At 45.7% G+C, this 25,380-nt stretch overlaps 1 protein-coding gene across 2 annotated transcripts in view; it reads left to right on the top strand.

Annotated features, from left to right (window-relative positions):
* Positions 1-13,394: 13,394 nt before the first annotated feature.
* The window catches only part of GOSR2 (golgi SNAP receptor complex member 2), a 110,180-nt gene continuing 98,194 nt past the window's right edge, over positions 13,395-25,380 (top strand). The window contains exon 1 of one of the 2 annotated variants that reach the window (XM_078645101.1): positions 13,395-13,715. In XM_078645101.1, the coding sequence (XP_078501227.1) occupies positions 13,687-13,715 (29 nt within the window). In that variant the 5' untranslated portion in view covers positions 13,395-13,686. The remainder of the gene's footprint in view (positions 13,716-25,380) is intronic. The other variant, XM_078645102.1, reaches the window with a different exon arrangement.

Genomic DNA, 25,380 nt, shown 5'->3' with positions numbered 1-25,380 from the left:
TGTGAATGCCTTTTAAAGGGGATAAGTTGTTTGGACCTGAATGGGAGGAGAAGCTTCATCAGATATTTCATGAAAGGAAGCATTCATCTTCCTTTCATAAGCAGTCTGTCCAGAGGATCTCCTTTCAGTTTAAGACAAGCTTGGTCAGACAACCTTCAAGGCGGCAGCAGAATAATGAACAAAGGTCAAGGTTTAAACCTGGATTGAGTTCTACACCCCTCTCACTCAATCAGGGACCATCATCACCCCTGTTCCGAGATCACTCGGGAAAATAGTGGCCCTGCAGGAAGCTATTCAGGCTCTGGTCAAGAAGAGCCATTACATAACAATGGGGTAACCCAAAACAAGAACCGGAAGGACCTGAGTACACTGTCATACAAAAAACAATGGTCCAATTGGATAGACGGAAGGAAAGGAAAATAAATTAACTTATCCTGATGCCATTAACATAGCCCCACTCATCTAGCTCGAGGAAATGGGTGAGTATTGTTTCTAAAAGTATATATACGGAAGAGTAAACACAACCATATAAATGTTCATCACACACAAAGAAATGCACTTAGATCTATGAATTTCGAATTGCATTTAAAATCAGCAGAATAAATGCACTATTTACATATAGTGGTTGCACCAAACAATTGTGAGAAGGTTCTCAAAAAGTGCTTGTGTGTGAAATGTAAACAAAGAAAGAAAAGGGAAATAAACCCATTACACATATCATAATTTTTTTTACAAAATAGCCTGTCTGTAACAATGATTATAGTTGCAGAATTATGATCTCTTTAAAAAGAGGCAACTGTTTCAATCACAATTTCCCCTTCTGGGGCCCAAATGTTTAATTCAGGTAGTACAAACTGTCAATGTTTCGACCCCGCAAGGGAGCGGGGAAGGGCTAATCTGAGCATCAACAGAGGGTCTTCTTCGGGATTGGGCAACCTGGAAAAAAACAGAATCCAGTGAGGGAGATGGGGAATTAATCATATTAGTAACGAAGGCCAGGCGGCTCCTCATCATCAAGGAATTAATGATGTCCTTAAAGTTAGGTGGAGACAACCAGCATGGGGAGCAAGGACGGAGGCCTCTTTAATGATTTAATCACTTTAAGCTATCCGTTAGTTACAAAGTATCCCTCTAAATGACACTGCCACGAGATTGGTGGCAGGATTCAATATTGCCTTAACTGCAGACAAATGGGTTTTAGAGTTTCTGCAGTGCGGATACCAGATAGAGTTCAACACCCCTCCTGCTCAACCAGGGACCTTCGTCGCCCCTGTTGAAAGATCACTCTAGAAAATGGTGGCCTTGCTGGAAGGATTCAGGGTCTGGTCAAAAAGAGGGCCTTCACTACCGTTCCAAAGATGGAGGAAGGAGAAGGGGTATACTTAATTGTATTTCTGGTCCCCAAATTCAACAGAGGGTTTTGGATTGTGTTACATCCCAAATCATTGAACAAATCTGTGAAGAAAATGCCCTACAAAATGGGAACCTTGCAGAAGATTATTCTGTGTTTAGAACCAAATGCCTGGTTAACCACGTTGGATTTGATGGATGCTTACCAACATATCCCGATGTGCACCGGGCATCAGAAATCCTTCTGGTTCTATGTTTGGGACAATCATTGGCAGTTCAGAGTGCTCCCATTTGGCATCAGATCCTCTCTAAGAGTCTTCACAAAGATGGTGCACCTCAGTGGTGCATCTTCCTCTTAAGAGGGGTCTCAAGATTCCGTTATCTGGACAATTGGTTGGTCCAAGCTTCATCCCCTTTGATCCTCAGACATAATTTGCCTTTGATCATTGCTACATTAAATCATCATGGATTCCTCCTGAACCTGTCAAAACGTCATCTTCTCCCCTCCCGCGATCTTCAGTACATTGTGGCATGGTTCAGCACCCAGTTAGACTAGGTTTCTTCCAGTTGACAGGATGATGTGGCCCCAGGAGTTGTTGAGGATCCTCATGGACAGCGATTCTGGCTTCCTGTTTCTATAGTTGAAGATTTTGGGTCATATGGCGGTGAATGTTTTTACAGTCCCATAAGCGAGGCTTCATATGAGGCCACTACTGTATCATCTGCTTTCACAGGGGGCCCGGTCAATCAAGGTTCCCACTCCCCTGAATTTCCAACAATCTCAGCAGTGGTGGATGGTCAAGGATAACCTTTGCAAAGGAATGGTAATGTATTCTGACCACCCAGTGCTGGTGATAACGTATGCGAGTATTGTAGGCTGGGAAGCATCAAATTAATGGCAGTTCTCCGTGGTCTTTGTCATTTCAGCCATTCCCTATCAGACAACATAAGGATAATGGCACATATCAATCCTCAGGAGAGTACTCGTTATCGATCACTTAACGAGTTGGCCTTTAGTCTGGGTCGTTGGGCAGAGACTTGATCCCATTCATTGACAGCTGTTCACATCAAGGGTCTGGACAATATGGTGGCAGACACTTTGAGTCTGAGGTTTCCCCCTTCCCAGGATTTACAGCTGACAAGGCCCATCTTCAGGGATATTTGCCAGAGATTTGGGGCCCGATGTAGGTAGCCAAATACCGGTCGGTAACGGCCAAAAATCGGTAATTTCGGCCTTTACCGACCGGTATAAGAGCATCGAGATGTATGTGACTACAAAGTTACCGAATCGGTAAATACCAGTCGGTAAAATACCGAATCGGTATTACACGATTCGGAATATACCGAAATCATAATTACCGAATCGGTAATTAAGAAATAGTAATTTTCCGATTCGGACAATACCGAATTCTTATTTACCGAGTCGGTAAATAAGAAATGGTAAAAATGGCTTGTCGAGATGTAGCAAATCCCAAAAATACCAAATACCATGAAATTCGGTATTTAAGAGTCGGTATTTACCATGGATTGGAAGCAGGAACAGGATATGAAAGAAGGCCCCAAAATGCAACAGTGCAACCACAATGGCGGCTTTCTACATTATGGCAAGGCGGCTACGGATACAGGCAGCAGGAGAGAAGGTCTGGCTAAGGGAGGAGCAGGTGTATAGGCAGAGGATCACCCTCTTCCAACTGACTGAAGCTGAGATCCTGCAAAGGTACCGACTCCACCCCAAAACCATCCTGGACTTGATCAGGGACCTCCACCCATATCTGGAACACCCAACACCAAGAGCACACGCCATCCCACCCCACGTGCAGGTGTTGTCCTGTCTACACCTTCTTGCTTCTGGGAGCTACCAGCATGTGATAGCTACAGTAGGTGGGGTGTCCCAGAGCTGCCTGTCACGTTTTTTCAGAAAATGTCTTGACGCCATGATGCAGAGGATGGAACACTACATTGAGTTCCCTGACACACCTGCTGAACTAGCAAAGACTAAAACCGATTTCTATCAACTTGCACAGTTCCCGCACATCATAGGCTGTATCGATGGGACGCACATCCCACTATGCCCACCTGCAGCAATGGAACACATATATAGAAACCGGAAGTCCACGCATTCAATCAATGTACAGGTGATCTGCAACGCTGGCAACATTATTACGGACATTGTAGCCAAATTTCCTGGGAGTACCCACGACTCCTACATATTCCAGAACAGTGGGATATACAGTCGCCTTGTGGCTGGTGATTTTGGTGATGGATACCTGCTAGGTAAGTATGTGTGAGAAACCCTGATAGTCTATGCAGAAGTAGCAATCATGAGTATGTGACTAATCAAAATTTCATTTTCCACCCAGGTGACAGTGCATATGCCCTGCGTTCATTTGTGCTCACCCCCTACCTGAATCCATCCACCAGGAGCGAAAGGCGTTACAACGTGGCACACAGAACAACACGTTGCGTGGTGGAACGCACTTTTGGACTGCTGAAAAGTAGATTTAGGTGCCTCCATAAGAGTGGAGGTGCACGGCAATAGACGCCAATTATCTGTTGCAAGATTATTGCGACCTGCGCCAGGCTGCACAATCTTGCCACCAAGGAGGGCACAGAGATAGAACTCACATATCATGAGGACATAGATGATGGGACAGGACAAGCCGATTACAATGCAGCAGGAGCAGCGCCAGCAACAGATGGTAGACTGCGACGCGCAGAAATCACTAACAGATACTTTTAATAGAGTGATGAAACACAGGCATGTTCAGTTCTTAATTCCCCATCACCCTCCTCATCCCCCTGGACAAGTCACTGCAGCAGTGCACAATGTCAGTCTGCATGTTCACTGACCGGCGGCATAGCAGTGTGGTTGCAGTTGCCAGACGGTTGATTGACTGATTCAGCTGCTTGACTTCGCGCCTATTCCTGCGCCTTTCTGTCTGGTCACTCTCCAGCCTGTCACAGAGGGAACCCATGCGCACACCCATGTCCCTCACCCCCTCTGCCATGGACTCCATTCCTTTGGCCATGGACTCCATTCCTTTTGCCATGGCGCATATCCCCCGATCAATGTTTGACATCCTGCTGTTCAGGATGCGCACCTGTCTGTGCACTGCCATGATCCCTTTGGCCTGCATGCGCTGGATCTTAACCATAGTGGTTTCCAAACCAGCAAAGACCCCCTGCATATTCTGCCCCTCGTCTCGCTCACGTGCCCTACGGCCACGGTCACTTGCACGGCCAGATCCTAATGACCCCTGTTGCCCTGTATTGCCAGCCAGTGGTGGAGTGCTAGGTCTGTGAGCCTCCACCTCTTCCTCATCTGTGCTTTCCAGGATCCTGAATGGTGGTACATCCTGCCTCCTTGGCCTCACATGCACAGATGACCCTGAGCTTGGTGTTGTGGCACCTGCAGGTGCTGCCGGAGTCTGTGTCTCAAACAGCAGGGGTGACAGTGGCTGTGCAGTGGTGTCTTGCTCCATTGCTGTGGGTGCGTGCATTGTGGAAGTGTCCTCAGGGACAGTGCTAGGTCCTGCTGTGTCTGTGGGCTTCTCCCTCGCAGCCGTTGTTGGTGCACTTGACTCCCCTCCCTGCGCTGCACTGCGCGATGACTCTCCTGTGGGCAGACATGGACAATGATCAGCTCTGTGTTTTAATCACACAAATTCCTAACACACAATTTCATATGCCTCAACTGCTTGTGTATGGGGAGTGTGGCATGGCATGCAGTGTTCAGTGTTGGCTGCTTTGATGAATGTTACTATGACTACGACTACCATGATGCATTGCTGGTGACTACTGTCATGTGTTCTGGATTGTGAGTGAGTCACCCACATAGATGAAGGGGCCAGGGAATGGGTGGGGTACATGTCCCTGCATCTTACATTTCTTTCTTGCAGCTCTGGCTGAGCTGTCAGCATCCCCAATCCCGTGTATGCTCTCAGGCTCCATGGTGGATTCCACAAGCTGCTCCAGTTCAGTGAGGCTTGGTGCACGGCTCTTCCCCCCACCTGTGGCTGCGGATTCCTTCCTCTGGGTGGCTATCTTCTTTTTGGTGGTGATCCTCAGATCATACCACCTTTTCTTGATGTCATCTATTTCACGATGTGTGACTCCTAGGGCATTTACTTTGCTCTGGATTGCCAGCCAGGTGTTTCTCTTTACAGACTCTGCTACTTGCAGGGGCTGTCTCCCAAATAGCTGGCTGTAATGCTGCACTACTTCCTCCACCAGCACCTGGAGCTCAGTTGTGCTGAATTTCAGCTTCCTTTTTCTGTCCACACCATCCTTTTGGCCTTCCTGGGACTCCATGGTGATGCTCTTCCTGGCTCAGTGCAGCCTGCTACTCTGTCTCCCCTCCAGCTCTCCACACAGATCTGTGGCTCTGCACCTGCATGGGTGTGGCCAACTCCAGGTACTGGGTGTGGTACTTGCATCTGATTGGTTGATTTCACAGTTGCTTGGTTGTGGGGTGTGATTGGTGTCCCTGATTGGTTGACTGGCTCACATGTCTTCCATTCGAATTTTCGAGTTCGGTATTTACCGAATCGGTATTTACGGATTCGGTATTCTCCGAATCGGTATTTCCCATTCATTCCTATGGGCCAGTAGGCCCATAGGGTTGAATGGGTGATACCGATTCGGTGATTACCGATTCGGAGATTACCGAATCGGTATTTACCGAGTCAGGATTCCGAATGTTACCGATTCTGTATTTTTTACCGAGTTTTTAGCTACATACAGTTTACCGGTTCATATATACCGATTCGGTATGATTCGGTATTTATGAACCGGTAAAATGAGATTACCTACATCGGGCCCCAAGTCTCCCCTTTCTGTTTGCCTCCAAGCGCAGTGCTCTTCTTCTGTGGTTTTGCTCCATATCCCCGAAGGAGGGAGCTTGGGTGTTGACGCACTGACTTTGGATTGACCCCGGAAGCTTCTCTTGTCCTTCCTTCCAATTCCAGTGGCTCTTGTGCAGCATTAAGCAGAAGACGGCCCATGCTATTGAGGTGGTTCCTTACTGGCCTAGACACAATTGGTTCTCGCTGTAGGAGAGTAGGGTCTGCTTCCTATGGTCACCACCACTTTTTGCTGTGGAACTTTTCGACTTTAGTGTGGCTGTGGGCCTGCTGATCAGACCCACAGCCCAGCTGTTCTCTCTCTAAATTGATACCATGTACTTTAGGTACATAACAGATTGGGTATTGGGTCACCTTTGTGAGCCCCTGCATAGTGTACCATAGGTACCCAGGGCATAGGTGTATCCAAGGCCTACCAGGGGCTGCAGCATGTATTATGCCACCCCTGGCTGGCCATCTAAACTGACACCACAGGCTGATCACTCAGCTTGAGTAAGGTGGTGTAATCACCCCCTACTTAGATATAATATATCTATATCTACCTTATATATATATATACACATAGTAACCTATAAGTCACTCCTATGGCAGGCCTTAACAATCCTGGAGGCAGAGTGCTTAGTTTTATGTGAGAGGGTGCTCTAGCATGAGCTGAGCCCCTCTGCAGCTTTCGGAACCGTCTCCTTATAGCTGTTCTATGATATAGCCATACCATATACTCTTAAGTGCATGATAATCCTCGGGGTTAATGCTAACTTTGGTTTGACTTTATCAAAACATGTCGTAAGGTGTCAAACACTTTTGAATACTACCCCCCCCCCCCCCCGCCAGTCCTGGCGGCATAGGGTAGCATTCCACCCTTCTAGAAGGAGAAGACATGTCGTTTCTGCTTTACACGGTTAAAGTTAAACAGAGCCTCAGCATTACAAAATGGATGCTGCTGCCACAGACACGAGTCTGACCTCCTGCTGCTGGACGAAACTCCAGCAAGGGAGGCCTGGACAATAGGTTTCCTGTCGAGGGAGGTTCTAGCACCTCCCCAGACAGCCTGTGGTGTATTGGGGCAGGGTGGGTTGAATGGAAAGATGCTTTTCCAGACACTGCCTGGGGTACACAAGGTGCTCCATGCATAGCCTGGTTCAAACCAGTTGCTGGGGCACTCCAGCCCCGCTCTGGCGCGAAACTGGACAAAGGGAAAGGGGTGTAACCACCCCTTCCCAGGTCCACCCATAGGAGGGACCTAGCAGGTAATCCAAAATCAGTATAAAGATAGGAGCTATGTCCCCAGGACTTTAGATTATCCTGGAACGAAACTCTGATACGAAACTCTTGGACCTTCGACGTTCTATTTCGACTACAAGACTGAAGACATCTCCCTTGTGGTCAAGGAGTGACCACCCTGTGCAAACAGGCACCACCAGTAACTTGCCGGTTTGCTTTGTCGACGCTCCTGCCGGAACCCGAAGACTCAGCGACACAGGAACTGGACTTCCAGACTTCTCTGACTCTGATCCACTTCCACAGCAAAGCTGAGACCCGTGGCGGACATGAGAGACGTGGGTCCGGACACCCTGGACTTCCTGCATTTTGCTAACTGCATCGACTCCTGAGGTAACTTGCAGTTGTGCATTGGGGTACGAGAAGCCCCAGACCCGAGCGCCATTTGCACCAAAGCTCAGTCCTCCACACTCCACGAGTGCCGCGTGGGCCTGCTCCTGCATTTCAGCTCGACGCGTCTTCCTGGTTGCTAGCCCGCTGGCTAGTCAGCCCTCTGAAGACTTCTTTTTGAATTTACACTGCTGGCCTGGTTGCTCCAGGCTTGCTCCAGTTTCCCTACAAAGGAGAAGCTCCCCAGACCTTGCTGGTCTGACTCAAAGCCAATCTTCACTTCCTGCGTGGGTTGCATTTGCCAAGGCTTGTTGGGTCCAATCCGGATACCGACACCGCAGTCAACTAGATCCTTTGTGGGAGAGCTCGAATCCAGCTCCTGGTTGTCGTCGACGCCTCCTGTTCCTCGTGGCTGCAGAGACAAACTTCACCTCTTCTCCTAAAATCGACTCGACATCGCCTGGTTCCTTCCTGGTCCCTTCCTGGTCACTGGCTAGTGACCCAGACTCTGTCCCCTCTGCTTTCAGGTTCTTCAGTTGCACGATCCACCCTTGGATCCACCTGGACACTTTTCTTCTATTCACCTGCAGCACTTCTTTGCAGATCTCCATTGAAACGATCGACGAAACCCGACACCAAAAGGCACCTATGCACCCGGCTTCCCTGGATGAGGTAACACGAGTACTACGGTGCTCCCGTGGGTCTTTACTCTCGAAGTGTCCTACTTTAAAGTGGTTTTGTTGTAGTCCATCCGGAAGTGCGCTAAATCTTTAACTTTGTAACTTTTACGTTCCCATTATAAGTCAATTGGAACTCGCGACTGAGTTTAGACACTGCACGCGTCTTCCATGGGTCTCCTACTTCCTAACCTTTGGTTGTCTAGTGTAGCCCCAGCGATTGCCTAGGCCTATTCACTCTTTCTATAGTGGCTCTTATACCACTATTTTAGTATATGGTTTGTGAGGCCCATAGGGCAAAACTGTATTTTGTGCAATTTATAGTATGCTAATTGAGTAACTTGTAATGTACTTTTACCTCAGACCTCATAAAGTGTGCAGAGGGATTGTGTTAGAAATAAATACATATATATTTGATATATACCTTGTGTGGTGTCCTTTCATTTGGTATTCAAGGGATTATAATTGGTAAAACAAACAGCTTCACATGCTCTTTGGAGTTTAGCCTAAGACTGCTGGTCCATGCTACCACTAGGATAGTGGTAGCATGGACCAGCAGTCTTAGGTTGACTTTACAACCACCATCAATAAGGGTTGTTTAGACTGGTGCAAGGTGCCCACTAGAATAGTGGACATCATATGCCAGGCTAACTTTTCACATTGGTGTGCAGCGGATGGGATAAGAGCTTGAATTTGTTTTACCATATAATCTTGTAATATCATTTGAAAGATCACATTAAGGTACCAATAGGTACATATAAACCAAGTCTTATAATACTTTAAGTTCTACTGAACTTAGTTGTTGTAGGGCAAAGGGCTTAGCACACCCTGACTACAACTCTAGAGAGGTTCTAGTAGATACCATCTAGTGTAGGTAGGTGCACACACCACACCTAACTAGAAAATGTCCTTGGATGTAGGGCCTAGAGGGCCTCTGCCAGAAGTTGACCCTCCCAGGGCACCTTCTAAATATGACACATTCACTTTTCATGAGTTGAGAAGTTTATGTACAGCCAGAAGGCTGAGACAATGACAAAGTCCCACTATTAAGCACCTGATAGATATATTAGTGGAGTATGATGTAGACAAAGCATCCAACCCAGGTCCATCAGGTAGTGTAGAGGAGGAGCATCCCTCAACAGAGGATCCCACTGGTGAAAACCAAGGGGGTGCTGATGCTGAAGTGGATGCTAGCCAGGTGCAAGTCAGAGAACTGAACCAGGTTAACCTAGGACTGCTTGGTACTGGGAATGGAAGAATCCAACCCAGACTCACAGGTAGGCCTAACAATGGGCACAGAAGGAGAAGATCACTTTCCAGTGATTCCAACCATTCTGTTGACTCAATAGGGTCCCATGCCTCAGCTCTAGGGAGAATGACTTCCCCTGAGAGAAGAGAGCATAAGGCTAGGATGAGGGAATCCAAGCTTGGAATCAAGAGGCAAGAAATTGCCCTGGCTCTTGAAAGAGAGAGAAAATTGTGTGGACTAGAGTCCACTGGTGGCAGCATAATTCCTAAAGATAAGGAAAGGTCTCATGACCATAGAAACCGGAGTAAAATTGTGCCCCCCATCAGGTAGGGGATGACATCTACAAGTGGATTACTGCTTTGGAGAGGGCCTGCAAAGTACAGCAGGTACCCCAGAGTCAGTTGTCAGCAATTGTGTGGCTCTCCTTTGCAGACAAAGGTAGAGATAAGCTCCTAACAGTTCATGAAAAGGATGTTGACAACTACACTGTCCTGAATAGTGCTCTGATAGATGGGTTTGGCTTAACCACTGAGCAGTACAGGTTGCTATTCAGAGATACCCAGAAGACACAGACTCAGGACTGAACTGACTTTGTAGATTGTGCCACTAAGGCTTTGGAAGGCTGGTTACTGGGCAGTAAGGTCAATGATTAGACAGGCTTGTATAATTTGATTATGAGAGAACAGATTCTTAATAATTGTCAGAACCAGTTATTGCATCAACACCTGATTGACTCTGATCTGACCTCCCCCAAGAATTGGGTAAGAAGGCAGACAAATGGGTCAGAACCAGGGTGAAGCATAAGGTACAGAACCAAGGTGGTGATCAGAAGAAGCAAGACCAAAAGGGTGGGGAGAAAGCAAAAGACCAAAAGTCTTCTCAAGGTCCCCAAAAAGCTTTTACTGGTGGGGGTCCCCAACAACCTAAAAAGAAAGAAGGTCCAAAGAAACCATGGTGCAACTTTTGTAAGAGTAACACTCACTGGACCAGTGAATGCACCAAAAAGGAGGCAGCTCCAACCACCATTGCCCCTAAGGCAACTGTTATCCCTAGTCCAGCTAATAGTGGTGGTTCTCAACAGAAGGGTGTAGTAGGGTTAACCCTGGGAACTGAGGTGGATTCCAGCCTAGTCAGAATACCAACTCAAGCTGTTCTTGTCTGTAATGTGGACATGGCTATGTCCTCTACTGTGAGCACCAGTAATCTGGGCAAGTACAGGCAGACTCCTTTAATTAATAACAAATTGGCTCAGGCCTACAGGCACACATGTGCTAGTGTCACAATGGTGACACCCAGCTTTGTGAATCCTGGACAGATCATACTAGGTGAGAATTACCTAGTGACCAATGCAATCAATGTCCAGGAAAAATTCCAGGCAAAAAGGTATTGAACATGTGAGTGCCAGGAAAGCAGCTTACTCGAGTCCGGCTCAACAGTCACTGACTATAGAACCGTTGTGTAACACACCGAATTTACAATCGATTGCCAGTTTCTTCAAGTCATCCATCCACTCATCCACTGTCTCTTCCTTTGTCTGTTTCCTTTGTAAGAATACATGTCTTATGACCCCAATACACACTTTGGTGTCGATTCCGATCCGGTAAAATCCCCGTCCGTACGAATCGTATCCGGAGCCATTTCCGTACGACTCGTACGGACGCCGTACGACCGGACGATTCCGATCCCGATCGGCCGACCAGGACGCGATTCGGTACACGTCGATTCGTACGGAAAAGCACGCGATCACCTACACACCGTACGGCGCGTACCCCCCCATGATCGCAGGGGTACGCGGCGTATCCCTGTGAGCATGCGGGGTACGTGCCGTACACCCAGCGTACATGGGGTACGGTGCGTACCCCATGTACGCTGGGTGTACGGCACGTACCCCGCATGCTCACAGGGGTACGGCGCGTACCCCTGCGATCATGGGGGGTACGTGCCGTACCCGGGGGGGGGGCGTTCCGTACCTTTTTCGGCACGAACTCTGCGTGTACGACTGTTTTCAGCTCCCGTAGGAAAAGGGTCGTACGGTACGTACCCGACACGAATCGTACTTGCTGGGTCGTAAAAACCAGCCGCGAACCGTAGTGATGTCGCGTACAGCGGGTTCCGAGTGAGACTCATACGGAGATTTGATTCGTACGGAGTCCTGTACGACTCATACAGAGTTCGCCTCCTGGTACGGATCGTACTTCGTCGTACGTACGGGACGTTTACGGGTACGATTCGTACAGGCAAAAAACGCTCCGTACGACGATTCGGAGCGCATTTTACCGGATCGGAATCGACCCCTTTGGGTGCAAAGTATTTATCCATATCTCTAATAGCGTTTTCAAACACATCCAAATCCTGGTCCAGCTGTTTACTCATTCTTGAATATGTTTTTAATCCAACAGATCCTAATGAATGTAATAAAATTCTCTTCTTCTGTTCAGCCTTCATCTTTTTTTGCCTCATCAATAGCTTCAATATAATTTATAAAATATTCCTTCCATTCAACCCATTTGATGGTGGGTTGTGAACCAGATGCCCAAAATGGCTCAGGAGCACTAATTGAAAAGTTCTGTTGTGCCATCTTATTTTCTTTATCCACAGAGCAATCACCTTCTTCCATGCACCAATTAAAATAATTTGCTCTTTTCCTTCAACAGATAACTGTGTATCAAGTTCTATATATATATATTTTTTAAACTTTTCTCAGACTTTCTCACCTGTTGCAACCTGTTAGTGTCAAAGCTCCAGTGAATTCCCTTATAATCGCTGGTAAACTGTCCAATGTAAACAATCCATAAACACCTTTTCACTCGATAAAACTTAAAGACTTATAAACGTCTTTCCGGCGCTTTCAAAATGGCCGCTGCGCAAGGTCACGCTGCGTGACTCTGCGCACTGACGTCATTCCCCCAGAGACGTCCCAACGCAAGCTCAATGCCACAGATCGCGCGTCACCAAGCAGCCCGTGCCGAACCTTACTGCTGCTCGAAAGATGCAGCCGAAGGAAAAGATTCAACGGACACTGCTGATAACGGTATGGTTGAAGCTTACCGGAAAGATATCGACAGTGCATGTATGTCCAAATCTTCCATCCAAATTCACGAACAGTTCTTTCCGTTTCCTTTGCTTTGCAGTTATATTTCCACTCCTTTTCTTTCTTTTATTATTATTTTTTTTTCTGTTTCGCAAAGTGAAATGATGTTCGAAAATCCTCACCGAATTCACTGTAATCCAGTGGTTTCCCTCGTCGCCAATTGTAACAAAGTGATTCAAATCCAATGTATTAAATTGTAGTCCTTTATTGGATTTTCCAGGAAAAAGGTATTCAACAGGTGAGTGCCAGGAAAGCAGCTTACTCGAGTCCGGCTCCACAGTCACTGACTATAGAACCCGAATGGAGCATAACCATTCATTCCATACCCTGGCACCACGAGCAACTTAAAGTAAAATACACTTAATAATTAAAACATAACAACATAACAGGGACTCTCTCGTCTGAGTCGGGACTACTGGCATGTATGACATCATACATGTTTTTAATAGTTTGGCAAAGCAGCTAAATTCCTGTTTCACAATACCTTTAATAAAAATGTCATGAAAACAGAAAACGGACGTGCTTTTACTGGTTTGCTGCACCCGTCGCAGTAAGAAGACTGCGCATTTTCAAATGTAACTAATGAAGTTATGACCTGTTAGTTACCCCATGTCCGGCAAACGCTGGCCATAAAAAAAACAAGATCAATGTTCACCCGTGGGCTCCCGCTGATCTGTGACGCTCCGGCTGGCTTGGCAGCAACGCCCTTTGCACCGGAACTGGCTCTGACGCCGGCCCGGAAATGCCCTGGCTTGTGGTGACGTGTGCTGTCAGAGTTGCAGTCTAAGCTGCCGCCACGAAGTGGAAAGGAGGAGGTGGAGCGGGGAAGTTCAGCACCGGGAGAGCAGCATGGAGGCGCTGTACCACCAGACCAACAAGTGAGGGCGGGGCGAGATTGTACCTGTAACTGCCCCTGGCGTGGATTTGCTGCTGTACTAGGGGGATGTGGGAACGAGCTAGGGGTGTTGAAAGAGCGGCAGTGCTTAGAGCACTTTACCATGAGTGAAAGGGGTGATGCAAGTAAACGGGGAGAAAGAGGCTATGCTATTGGGCTGATAGAGTCGGTGGGCATCTGAGCCAGTGAGCCTAAGGTGATGTAATGGGTAGGGTCTGTATGCGTTGTGGTTTCTTGCATGGCAGCTGTCTGTACTCAACAGAGGGTCAACATGTTGATTTTTCTTTGTTTAATTTGTCGCGTATGCAAACTGTTATTTTTATTTGTTTTCTGTCTCCCGTGTCCTTTTCAAGTTAAAGCAAGTTATTGGGTAAATAGAGTTTCTTTCCTATTGTCTCAAACCTCGTTTATGTGAGGTCACAACAGTTGGCGCGAATTGTAAGGGAGTCAAGACGTGATGGCAATATGTAGCTAAAGTATTAGAGATCCGTAGTAGGTTGGTTCATAGGGAAGATGTGAGTATATTTATTATATCTACATGGATGTGGGTCTAGATTATTGTGGCCGACTTACCATTATAATTTTTCAGGACACCTTGTACTCCTGGTGTGACGCTTTGCGCTTGCAGAACATATGAGGATGCGTGGGAACTATATATTAAGTTGTGAAGTGTATTTTGCGGTTTTATTTTATTTCCCTACAACATCGAAATCAGTTCGCATTATGATATAATTCAAGTCACTTTAAAACTACCTTGATCAAAAATTGACTGCTCGTTATTGTCACTTTTGAGAAACAAATTTACAAAATGAACAACCCTGTTATTCAAATGGAGCAAAATAGTCTTAAGCCTTCAAAAAGCAATGATAAAAATAACAGTATCCACCATGGATGCTGCCCAATCACCACCTATTGCCACAACACACAAAGAAAAGGCCTCACAATCTACTCTTGTCTTTTTCCCATTATATGAAAATATTGGAAGGATCTTAGACACCGACTCGTTATGGGTTGCGAGTGCTATTAAAAAAAAAAAACCCTTGCAGAGACCAGTTACTACTGGATAGACAAGTCATTGGGTGGATAACCAACAACACTAAATATGGTGTACTGCATGGGTATTTACAAACATTTTACCGGGGGCCGCAATGTTTGGTCTTTGGTGTGACCGAGGCCGCACTGATGCCAGCGGGGGAGGGGGTTGTAAAGTGAGTGTAGGGGAAGCAAAGCATGTGTATATATACTGGCTGTACTCAGTTGCGAAATGTGCAACCAGAAAACCTGGGATACATCTCTGCTTCTCTACTTGACCAAATTGTGTGACCATGGGCAATTGCTTTATTTCAATTCCCTCCTTTTTCTTTATTATCACATATAAGAGGACCTCGAAATATAGGATTTCAGGATACGTGCGGCACAAAACCATCTCCTGTGCTTGGATGTAATCACTAATGGCATTATAGGAGGAAGGGGGCCGTGGAAAGCATGAATGTTCCTAAATTCATGTTTGAAAACCATCACTTAAAAAAAATATATATTGCTGAATGCACTGCTATAATTTGATTTACTACGGTGAAATGGTTCTACAGGTCAATGAAATACACTTTTTGACATTTTCAAAAGACTATCGTATTTTTACATGTTTGCTGTCTTTATTAATGAAGGTGTTCCTAAAGTTAAGGGCCTAGTTACTTCCTTTTGTTTAACTGCAAATAACCTTAAAATAAGTGCTTGCTGTAAATTAATTTTTTATAATGTTAGTGTTGAGTCGCGCAAACAGCAGCCCAGTGCTGCTGCTGCTGCTCAGGGGGCCGTGTGTAACGAACGGTCAGGAGGGCCGCATGCTGCCCCGGGCCGTACTTTGAGTATCACATCTCTAGGGGCATCATTTCCTTTGTCATGCCTGCAGACTTTTATGATGGCACATGATTTGAGGAATGCCTATCTCCACATTCCAGTCTGGTTTCTCTGATTGGCGATTCAGGAGGTTTGCTAATTTGTCCTTGCATTTTCAGTCCTTTGGTATGAAATCTGCCCTAGGGTGTTCACCAATCCGCTTGCCCCGGTAGGGAAATTTCTGCGCAGCCATGGTTGATCTATTCTCTATCGGGAAGTCCGGTTGGAGACGACCCTACATCTGCTTGCTTGTGTTATACTTGTTGAAGGGCCCGGCCAATGCCTTACGTCCAGGGTTTTGCTTCTAATTCCTGTCCGAGATAGTTAAAAGATGGTGTGATGACCTGTCCCTGGCTAGAGGGCCTTCTATTTGCTGTTGCCAGTTTCTCTGCTTGTTTTTTCATATTATTGTGACAGAGGTTATTTTTTGCTGGTTGCCTGTTGGCCATGAAAGGCTTATTTTGCTGTGCTTCGCCAGATTGCATTGACTCAGAATGGCCTTTTGGGCCTTGGCAGGCGGTTTCTTTTGATTGTTGATTTTTTTTTTTTTTTGTTCCCTCAAGACATTTTTCTGGGGTTGCCTTCACCTCTGCCAAGAGAATTGGTGAATTGCTTTTCTGCCATGCCATGTATTTGATTGATGTTGTCATTAAATTGCACTGGGTGGGGCATTCTGTTTGGTGCCTGTGCCTTTTTTTGTTTGGTATAGTTCTGAAGCTGCTTGACCAACTTGCTGTTATTATGAGAGATGACGAGGAAGGGAGAATTAGAGTTAACATGATTACTGGTCTTTGAGACAAGGACAACACATACTTCACACTTCATTACTTGCCCGCCCTTGGGTGGTAGCATTTGCCCCATGGTGGATCTTAAGGCCTTAAACCCGTACACCCATCTGCCAGCTTTCTTAACCCACCTCGCATAGTGCTGCATATACTCCACACCTCATAACTTGGCCGCCCTTGGATGGTAGCATTTGCCTAGTGGTGGGTTTTAAGGCCATAAACCCGTACACCCACCTGCCAGCTTTCTTAACCCACCTTTCATAGTGCTGCATGTGCTTTAAATAGCAGATGCTAACAATTTCCCAGGTTTTTGTACTCAGTTAACTGGGCTTCGGGAGGATGGAAACCTGGAAGGCTAAGCCATGATTCCAGCCTGTCACAACTGATTACTACTTTGTTTATGTGATGAAATTGTCTCATTCAGCTATCCCTCCATATCACAGCTGAGAAGAGTGCAGGACTGAATCGGTGTATAAAAAAACTATGACTACCGTAGAAACTGCAGCTGTCCCCACTTATGCAGAAATGGCGGATTGGGTATGAGGGAACAGCCTGGGCCACAACAGACCTCTCTCTGTGATTTGGTACTGAGCAAGAGAGGTAGTGGGAACCCAGCCTTGAAAAGAGACCTCCGGCAGAGTAGAGAGGACCGTTTTCCCTGAAACACTTTGGAGTCAGCCCCCTTCTGGATGTGGCCACTGATCAAAGCTTCTCATAAATTGACAGTAGGGGAAACATGTTTTGTCTTTTCCCACCGAATCACACTTGTTTTCCACTCCCCCTATCCTGGTGGCAGCGTTGAAAGCAGTTGGCACACTTGCAGTGGAGATGGAGCGTAATGCTTTTCTGGAAACTTGAATCCATTCAGTCCTACCCTAAAGGTAGGAGTGGTGCAGGTAGCAGCGTTGAAGACGGTGAGTGCACGTTCGGTAGTGATAGAGTGTAACGCTTCACAGTAAATCTTAACCATATCCATGCATCGGACGGCCGATGTCACGGTGGGCGTGTGCGGCCGGAGGCCGTCCAAACTGTGCACGCCATTCGCGGCGAAGCGGTTAATCCTTCAGTCCTATTCTGAAGGTAGGAGTGGTGCTCACTTATTCCCCAGTGCAGGGAGTCAAATCGTTTTGTAAGGGATGACAAACTGTTTACTGTATTGCTTAGAATATAGGGTCAGCAGCCTCTCCCAAACCCCGTCGTAGTGTACCGGGCACACCCAACTGCCATCCACAGTACCATGAAGAGTCCCTTTGCAAAACCAGGTTGTTTTGTGATAGGTCATTTTGATATCTCCTCTATATGTTTTGGGCCCTTGCCTGGTCGCGGGTACTTTATTTTCCAATATGTAACACATACAAATTTTGCATATAAGTCGCCTTGTTCCTCATGTCGTAAAGATTCACTTCGCAAGTTCTACCGGTCTATCTAGGTAGTGCAATAACAATTGTAGTTGGCACGTCTAGTACAATGAAACCTCGTAGCAGTAAATATCGTACTCATGAAGCCTTGCCTCTAGCCCAACCCCAGTTCATGTCTCAGATGAGCAGGATTCCTTACTCCTAAATCATCTACAGCATATGTACATAGCAGTACAACATCACAAATTGTCGCCCTCAGCGTATATGTTAATGATTCTGATACAATCATCCCACTCCCTCAGGCACAATACCATTTTCTGATTGAGAGTTTGAGCCCTGCTTATTCGCTTCCACATATGTCCGAAATGGGCCCTATATATCCCTAGGGCGGGACGTAGAGGGCATGATACTGGCATAGGTCTCGGCATTAACATTACATTAAGCTAAAGTGCGCAGCCAGTCCTGAACTTTGGGTACTGTTTTCCTACCCCAGTGTGTGGCAACCTCCCTTTTTGCCAGCAGGAGTCGCAGTGATGCAAAGTGTCTGATCCCCTTTTGGAAGTTCACAGAGTACCCCAGTAGAGCAATCTCTGGCATAGGATTGAGAGGCAAGCTAAGTATCTTCCCAAGTGTCGAGTGGTTGTTAACCCAGTAAATCTGTAATCGGGGGCACGTCCATGCCAGGTGTATGAAGTCGGCGTGAGCTGCCGCACATTTTACACATGTATGCAGCCTTGATGTATCTATCTTGTGTGCTTTGGCAGGTGTAAAATAGGCATGGCGAAGATATTTAAAAGGAAGCAGTTTCTGCCTCCTATTAAGAGAGATTTCTTTGGTGGCCGCACAACATTTGGACCATCCATTGTTCGTTTGTTATTGGACCGCCTAAGTCTGCCCCCCAGTCTTGCCGGAGCTTGGCGTCCCACATCGGTCTCATATTGGCGCTAGCTTTAGACATTTTAGAAATGAGACGTGCTCAGTCAGGGTCCTCTATCACTAGTGTAAGTGGGGGAAACGATTCTGGTTCAATTGGAAACGCGGGGAGCGTCGCCCGCAGGGCAGATCGCATTCGGGTCATAACAAATCGCATCATAAAACTGCTGTCGGTGTCCTGTGCATCGTCGTCTAGTCAAAATACATGTCCCTCCGGATATAAATCCCCTATTTTGACTACATCTAAGGTAGCCAGTGTGCTCTGTACCAGGCCTTCCGCAGAAATTGGGAACCACCTTGCGTTTAGCAGAGGGAGGACGGATGTGTATCCGCCCTCCCTCTGTATAGGGTCATAGCGCCGGTGAGCTTTCTCAATTTTCTCCACGCCCAGCTGGTTGTAGACACCGTTTGTATGTCGTGTGGGTTGCGAGGGAAGCCCCTTAGGAAGTACTGTGGACACCCGATCGGGAAGAATGAGATCCACCTCTGGCCGCAGAAACTGTATTCTAGTGTCTAGTGCGCATAGCGACATTGTGCCACTAAATAATATAATTATAAGTCCAGCACGTTATACCCTCCCAGTTCGTATGGGAGTGTGAGAATTGACCAGCGGACACGTGGCTGCTTTTCCCCCCCCCAAACTAAGTCGAGAGGTGCGATCGCAATGTCCGAAAGAAACCGTTTGTGAGAGGTATGGGGATGTTATTGAAGAGAGTTAGGAATTTGGGAAGTGCTACCATCTTTAGAATTGCTACCCGACCCGCTAGTGATAATGGTAACCTCAGCCATTGTTCCACTTGTGTCTCTAAAGTACGAACTGCCTGCCCGTAGTTTAAGCGTATAATTTGTGTGGTGTCTAAGTGAATATGAATCCAGAGATATTTTACAGAATCGGAACACCATTCAAGGGGATACTCGCATTCCCACGGTGTAGTGCTTGTGGTTAAGGGGAAAATGATGGACTTATGCCAGTTTATGCCCAGCCCGGTGAATCTGCCAAATTGAAGAATTTCCCTAATGAGGGGCGTTAAATTGCTTTGGGGTTCCCGGATGTATAGAATGGTATGGTGTGCATAGAGGGAAACAAGGAGAGGGCCAGTGTTAAACTGTAATCCTCGGTGCAGGTGTTTTTCTTGGAAATGCCGAATCAGCGGGTCCATTGCTAATATGAACAAAAGTGGAGACAAGGGTTAACCCCGTCTAGTCCCACGGAAAAGCTCAAAGGGTCTGGAAAGTGTGCCATTTAAACGAAGTCTTCCTGTGGGTCTGCTGTAGAGTATTGCAGTAATGGCAATGAAACCCAATGGCATGCACATACTTTTTATCACTGCAAGGATAAATGCCCATTCCAAGGAATCAAAGGCTTTCTCCGCATCTAATAGTATCTCGGCCGCGGGGGTTTTCGGAATGATTCTGTGAAGGACTGCGAACAGTGTCTGAAGGTTCAAGGAGGTGGATCGGTGGGGCACAAAGCCGGACTGCACCGGGGAGATAATATACTCCATTAATTGGGACAGACGATTCGCGATGACTTTGGCTAATATTTTGTAATCTAAATTTAACAGAGACAGTGGGCGATTTGACCCGCAGAGCGTAGGGTCTTTTCCGGGTTTGGAACAGAGGATGATGACGGCCTCGCGTAGTGTGTGTGGTGGTGGGGGGGGGGGATAGGAGGAGGGTGAGTACCTGTTTTTCCAATGCCTCCGCATATACCTCAATTAGCTGCGGGGCAAGAAGGTCCTTATATTCTTTGTAAATATCCCCTATAAAGCTGTCTAACCCAGGGGCTGTGGAGCCTCGGATAGTGTCGATGGCAAGTGTGACGTCAGCCACCGAGATGGGTTCCGCCAAGGAGTCCTGCATATACCTCTCCGGGTAGACCAGTGCGATCTCGGAGAGATAGTCATTCTGGGCTGTATTATTGGATCACACCCTGGAAGTGTACAGTGTGGTGTAATAGTCTAGGAACTCATCGCGAATATCGGAGGTAGTGGTGAGTGTGTGTCCAGTAGTGAAGTGGAGTGGTGTTCAGCGGCCTCAACATTTGTGCCAGCACTCTCCCCGGTCTCTCCCCTTCCCCATAACGCCTGGCTGAGTAGTATTGCCCCAGGTAAATTATCTCCCAGTCTGCGGTGTCTCTGTATTCAGACAGAAGGGCTAATCGTTTTGCCTGACCTGCAGGGTCCAGGGTCCCCGTGGGGTTGGATTCAAGTTTAGTGATGTCGCGTTCAATGCGTGTCATCGTGTTGCGTAGGTCCCTGAGCACCTCAGCATGTTTAGAGATACAAACACCCCTAATAGCTGCCTGGAAACCCTCCCATCATACTGCCCAGGAGCTCACGGAACCAATGTTGATCTTGAAATAGTCTTCGATGTCTTCTCGTACTTCAGCCTTGAAAAGTTCATCATGTAGGGCTCGGCTAGGGACACGCCATTGTCGTTCATATCCCTCTGGCCGTGAGAGTTTCAAATGTAACACTATTGTAGAGTGGTCAGAATATGTTCTAGGGAGAGTCGTGAGTGAGTCGAAGAAGTCTGTGAATTCAGGGGAGAGCAGCCAATAGTCTATCTGGTCCAGGTGTTATGCTGGCCAGAATAGAGAGTGTATTCAGTTAGAGTAGGGTTTCGTTTCCGCCATATATCTGTGAGTGTGTGTTGCTCACAGAGGTCTCTCTGTTCACGTCGTGCCTGTGGTTTGGTGTCAGGGGCCCGCGAGGTGCTCTGAAGTCTAGGGTCAAGTAGTAAGTTAAGGTCCCCACCCAACAATAACTTATGAGGCTCTTGTTTTGCCAGCTGGGCATTCAGCGCATGGAAGAACTCAGGGAAGTCGGTGTTCGGGGCATAAACGTTAACCAGTGAGACCCTGTGGCCACTGAAGGAGCCAGTGACAATGATGTATCTGCCCTCCGCGTCGTGAACAAAGTCACTTAGATTATAGGTGTCTCTTTTGTGTAATAAAATGGCAGTACCCCTGGCATAACTGCTGTAGTTGGCAAAGAACTTGTGCGCACCCCAGCTGGCACCGAATCGCGCTGCGTCTGTGGGGGGCAGGTGTGTTTCCTGCAAATAGAAGATAAATTGCCTGCGCACTCCCTCCAATGTATGTAAAGTACTCTGTGTATAAAACTATTTTAAACCAAGCGTGTGTGCTGTTCGGTGGAAGGCAGCCAGCCTGAATTGAAGAACAACATCTGGTGGAAACACCACTAGTATACTGAACGCACTACCAATTTTAAAGTATATCAAAGAGAAGACATTCACTGCCAATTGTTTAAATCTTTAAGTGATCAGAAGAAAAAAAAATAAAAAAAAATATTCACTTTATAACACACATTTCAGTTTATGAATTCAACTGCATAGTTAGTAAACATACAATGTACATATTTGTATACAATATATGCAACATCCACTAAAGCAAGTCGAAATTATAACATTGGTGAGTTCAAATGGTTCAACAGACTGTTTTATATACATAATCACTTCATCACAACTTGAAAATAGGCCCAATGCATTTCGGGATCTCTCCCTTCTTCAGGGGCACTGTGGAAGAAAACATGTAACACTTTGTTCAACAATGGTTGCTGATACATGCAAACACAACCTCATATTATTGTAAAATGCAAAAGATGCTGAATGAAATAACGCAACAATAATTCATAAAAGTCACCGGAAACAATACCTATTACAGCCAGAAGACTATCATATGAACTTATTTATAGGTCAAGAGAACCAAAAGTAAACTGAAACCAGAGATGAGAATAGTGTTTATGTGGACCACCACCCTAGCGTGTGCAATTACAAGAACATCCATGCTCATGAGGAATCTTTAATTATCTACAGTGTCGTGAGACGATCAAACAGTGACTGAACCACAATCCAACCCAAAATAATACCTCATCGATATACAGCGTGCTCGTACTCACTTATTGTATTAAGCTGTGTCGTTATGGATAACTGTGTAACTGGATCGGGTTTCGGAATTTGCTCTGCTATTGTTGAATCATGAAAATAAATGCCTGATTAGCCGACAAATCACAAAGTAACCAACGTGTATTGCTTAACATTCCTATGTTAAAAATCACTCTGTGACTTACGCCGTTTAGATAAAACTCTGTCAACCTCCAGTTGTAAAAGCGCTGGTCCGCGATTCGAGAATGTAATAAAATCGAGAAACAACCTGGAAAACAACAGTAGTATTCCGGTATGAACAAATGAGCCTATGTTATTAACACCCTGGTTTGCAATGAATGGTGATTGCTCCCTACTCACCAAGAAGTGCTGTTACCACTTTTCTCAGCCCAAACTTTCAAGATCCTATTCCAAATCTGTGCTGTACAGTCTTGGTCTGTAATATATAATGAGAGTGCTGTCACTGTACCAGCGTTAACTTAATTCCAACTGAGCAACTACGATCCTACTAATACGCTAGTTATATCCCGCTTAAACACTCACCTCTACATGAACCGCTGTGTCCACAAACGACGTCGGGAACTCTCGATAAGTTAAGTGTCCCTGTAGAAGAGACTAAGAATGATCCAAACGTCTCTAACATAGGTGCCTACTACGTTAATTATTTCACTACGCTGTGCCATGTTTCGTGTACTCACCAAGACGGCAAAAGCTTGGTTCTACGTCTCCTTAACCGCGGCATGAAACGCCAGACGTATGACTCTTAAACCACCAGATTAAAAACAACACGCCTATCCTTCATGATCATCAAAAGAGGACTGAACTCTTCAGCCATGTTGAAATGGAGTGCGCTACTAGTTCCCGTTTTACTAAATAAAATCGACGAACCCAATAAACCAATGGAACAAAGGACAATGGCCGATAAGAATATTTCAGCCAGAAAACTGTCTTGCAGCGAAAATACACAAATAAACTGTAACTAAAATACATGAACGGGGCAGTCGGCCCCCATTTCTAGTGGCAATGGATGATACCTGAACCTGTAGGCTAAATGTGACCACGGACTCGCGTACTGGATACGAGATCTGACAACATGAAGCGAAATATAGGACATGCTCAAGCAAGTGAAAATAAGAAAACCCCCATTGTAAAAGACGACAAAAATAGAACCAGTTCCCAAAATAATAAGTACTATATATAATGTGACAATAGGGTCACGTCCTGGGTATGAAATCAATGAAAAAGAACAGGCCCAAATAGTGAAAAGAACCATAAAAACATGCTATTAAAAGTGAGAAAAATAATAAAATCGGCAATGTTGTCAAGGCTGTGCATCCCACGTGTCTATTGACCTATGAATAAAATCATTTACAAGACTAATGAATAACAAACTGATACAGAAAAAGATGAGGTCTCATAGAAAACATTGCAGTTCTATTCGGTCATTGAGCCCGCCTGGTACTAGAGTTTGCAAGTGTTTAGTCCACCAAGCTTCTCTTTGTGCTAATCTTGTGGTGTGATTGAAATCTGGTGTGACTACTACCTTCTCCAAGATAGTGAACCGTAACTGAGCATTGGTGTGCTGGTGTTCTAACCAATGTGCTGAAAAGTAAGACTTGATTGATTTTGTACGGAAAGTGCTTTTATGTTCTGTTATTCGTATCTTAATCTTTCTAGATGTTTTGCCCACATATAATAGTCCACATGGACATTTGATGGTGTAGATGACATTAGAACTATTGCAGTCTCCGTCGTACTTCAAGGAGATTGCTTTCCCTGTATGTGGATGGTGTATTGTATCACCTACCATCACATTGTTGCAATGCACGCAGTTGTAACATTTGCGCATACCATGATATTGTGGTGCAGCCTCAACTTTAGTAGTGAGGATTTCTTTGATATTTTTGCTGCGTGTGTACGCGAATAGAGGTTCTTCCTCATATAAGCCATGGAAATCAGGTTCTTGTTTCAATAATTCCCATCTTGATTTGATTATGTGCTTGATGGCATGAGATCTGGATGAATATCTTGAAACAAAAACATGTCGATTAGTTGGCTCTTTGGGTCTAGTTGTCAGCAACATTTCGCGTTCTTTAGACTCAGTTTTACTCAATGCGTCTGACAAAATTTCTGAAGGATAGCCACGCTCATTGAATTTCGCTTGCGGTTTCTGTAATGCTTCTTGTAAATTCGTTCTGTTGGAAATGATTCGTTTCACCCTCAACATTTGTGTATAAGGCAAGTTTTTAATCAGTCAAGGTGGGTGAAAACTTGAATACAGTAGTAGATTGTTTCTGTCTGTTGGCTTTGTGTATATCAATGTTTCCAATTTGTCATCTTGTTGGCTGATCAATACATCCAAATAATGGATGTTATGTTGGTCAATCTCATGTGTGAACTTGATTCTCTCGTGCTTGTTGTTAAGTTCACCAATTGCCCCTTCCAACGCGTTCTTGGAATTTCTCCACACTAGAAAGAACAAAGTGTTACATGTTTTCTTCCACAGTGCCCCTGAAGAAGGGAGAGATCCCAAAATGCATTGGGCCTATTTTCAAGTTGTGATGAAGTGATTATGTATATAAAACAGTCTGTTGAACCATTTGAACTCAACAATGTTATAATTTCGACTTGCTTTAGTGGATGTTGCATATATTGTATACAAATATGTACATTGTATGTTTACTAACTATGCAGTTGAATTCATAAACAGAAATGTGTGTTATAAAGTGAATATTTTTTAAACATTTTTTTTTCTTCTGATCACTTA

This window comes from Lissotriton helveticus, chromosome 5_1 (genome assembly GCF_964261635.1).
Source record: "Lissotriton helveticus chromosome 5_1, aLisHel1.1, whole genome shotgun sequence".
In the NCBI taxonomy this organism is placed as follows: Eukaryota; Metazoa; Chordata; class Amphibia; order Caudata; family Salamandridae; genus Lissotriton; species Lissotriton helveticus.
Note: the sequence above shows the minus strand (reverse complement) of the source record. Positions and strands in the feature narration are given on the sequence as shown.